General features: G+C 37.2%; 1 protein-coding gene across 1 annotated transcript; it reads right to left on the bottom strand.

Moving 5' to 3' along the window:
- Positions 1-414: 414 nt before the first annotated feature.
- On the bottom strand, positions 415-1,164 carry LOC102595830 (zinc finger protein ZAT10-like; the record flags this gene model as incomplete). Its single annotated transcript, XM_006342946.1, has 1 exon — positions 415-1,164. A coding segment is annotated over exon 1 (750 nt), but the record flags the coding sequence as incomplete, so codon positions are not given.
- Between the last annotated feature and the right edge of the window lie 1,553 nt (positions 1,165-2,717).

Raw genomic sequence — 2,717 nt, 5'->3', positions numbered from 1 at the left:
ATGTCCCAACATTTCTAGTCAGTTTAGAGGCTTATTTCAGACATAGATAGATTCAGCTTAGTATTGAGTTAATATCTTCTTTGTATTAAACTCATCAGTTTTTATTTATCTCAGTTATAGTAAATGGGTATTCCCCATCATTTCAGACTTACTTTATGATTTAGCTTCTGCATTAGTTATTATTATCTTTAGTATGCTCATGATCATGCCAACAGGGTTAGCTTGGGATCACTTGTGGTCCTAGGTCCCGTGTCCGCGTCTCGAGGGTAACTTGGGGCGTGACATTATTTTTCAATCTTCATTAATTCTACACCAACTCTACTCATTTCTCTCTGTCAATTTTCAATTCAATCACTACAAAATAAAAAACACAAAAAATTTGAGAGTTGAAAAAATGAGAATTGAGTGGAATAATTCAAATTTTGGAGGTAGAGATAGCCGAGATTTCTTCGTCGGATGTGGACTCTCTACCTCATCCTCTCCGGAACCAAATCTAGGACAGAATTCTGGTAACACCGGAATGTTCAAGTCAAAATCAGGGTGGCTGATTGTAGACCCCACGTCCTCCTCCTCTGTAACTCTGACACTAGTGCTAACGCTACTATTAGCGTTATCGCCATCATAGTGACACCGTTTGTATCCTCCCAAAGCTTGTCCAGTAGGAAAACACTTGTGGCAAATCAAACACTTGTGAGTCCTTCCACTGCCGTTACCGTTACAGGAGCTAGTAGTTCCGGTAGCGTTAGTAGTAGTTGAGGTAGTCAACTGATCATCACCTCCGCCGCCACCGGTGATGAGTTTCTGATGACTAGCTTTATGTCCTCCTAAAGCTTGATACGATCTAAATCCCTTACCACAAACCGAACACTTATACAACATCTTCTCCTCAATCTTCTTCGACGGCGTGTGGATTTTCATCACTGGCACCGGTAGTGGTAGAGATCGTACCTGATTAACAGAGCCATCGCTCCGCGCAAGCATAATCAAACGAAGCACCAAATATTCCTCTTCAGTTGGCTGGCGATCCATACTTCGTGACCTCTTAGATCTCTCCCCTTTAGTCCAATTCTCAAGGTACCGAAGTTGTTGCTGACCTTTGCTCTGAAATTGAAATGTTTGCGGATTTGAAGTACCAGTTGGATAATTAGAAGCTTCAAGGGCCATCTCAATTTTAGAGTGAATCGGGTGGGTATGGGTTTATGGGCGGGTGGTTAGTTTATGGGTTTAAAAATAATGGTCAAACGGGTAGTTAATTAGGATTACGACACGTGTAAAGGATGAGGGGGCCGTTAGTGAGAGGGGCATGTGTGTACCGATAATTGGACGGCAGGGGTTGAGATGGACCCAAAGTATAACGGAGGGCATAAACGTACCATTTATCAAAGTTCGGAGGTAAATTCGTCCTTTTTCCCATTAAAATAAGTTACATTCATTGAGTGTATACACCCGATACCAAAAAATATTTACCTTGTATTTCATACCATCTAATTCTAACATGGATGTGACCCCCAAATTCGTGTTTCTATCCTATGATTGTTCTCTATATTGAGAGCATCACAAATACTTTACTATCAACTCATTCAAGCGTATTTATTATGCAAAACTGACAAATTTATTGTTCTCCTAAAGTTACTTGCACACCAGTCAAATTGATGAGTACCAGGGGCAATCTCTCTTAAAGCATAGGATGAATGTTGAAAGGGGGTTTATTAACAATTCCAACAAATGCGAAGGGAATCTGTCATGATTCTGTATTTGTTCTTAAGAATTGCTTTTAACTTTTTCTTCTGAGGCTTCTTCTTCTTCACGGGAGCTGGAAATCTTCATGCAGTCATTATTGCTCCTACAAACGGACAGATCCAGTAGACGTAAAACTGCTCCCATGTGTTGTGCATGTTGTTTATGGTATATATTTGATAAATTTTGTTATTTGGATTCTTTTTCTTTTTCTATAGAAGCACATAATACAATATAATTATAAGACAGCAAAAACGCTACGATATATTATTTCTAATGAAATTATTTTTAAAACGTTAGTCTATACGAAAAGGTGACATTGTTTGCTAAAAATCCCATATATAAGAGAGAGGAGATTGATTAACTGCAACAAACAAAACACACTAAAAAGAGCAAACAAAAAAGCGAAAAATAAACTCGATAATTATGATTAAAACTGCATATTCTGCCTATCCTCCTAGATCGCTCCACACAAATCATCTTCCGTCTTTCCCAAGATAGCTCCGCACAAATCTTCTTCTCTCTCTTCTTCTTGTCTTTCTCCTTCTTGTCTTTCTCCTCAAGTTCCAACCCTAATTCATTCTTCTTTCCCTCCAACTTTCCATTATTTTCGTCGTTTTGATAGAATACTTTTCCATTCCCAAAATCATCATCAAGCCGTCTTCTTGTTGGTTCCATGATTCGGTATATGAGCGGACAAAGAAGAGGTGAGAGACTTCGATTGAAAATATGTAATAAGTCCTCTCCTATTTATAATACTAACAAAACCAAATTAACAACTAACAAATCTTAATTAAACACAATTAACTAAATAACAAATTCGAAACTAATTAGAAATTCTATAATAAAATTACCATAAATAATAAATCCTAAACTATTAAGGAATTATATTCTTGATTTATTTCCTACGAGAAGAAATGTAATTTGTTAATTTCTATTTGGGATTTGGAAATATTACTCCTTTTTTATTATTATTCGCA

Source organism: Solanum tuberosum, unplaced genomic scaffold (assembly GCF_000226075.1).
Source record: "Solanum tuberosum cultivar DM 1-3 516 R44 unplaced genomic scaffold, SolTub_3.0 scf00040, whole genome shotgun sequence".
In the NCBI taxonomy this organism is placed as follows: Eukaryota; Viridiplantae; Streptophyta; class Magnoliopsida; order Solanales; family Solanaceae; genus Solanum; species Solanum tuberosum.
This window is presented reverse-complemented; position numbering and strand designations above follow the sequence as displayed.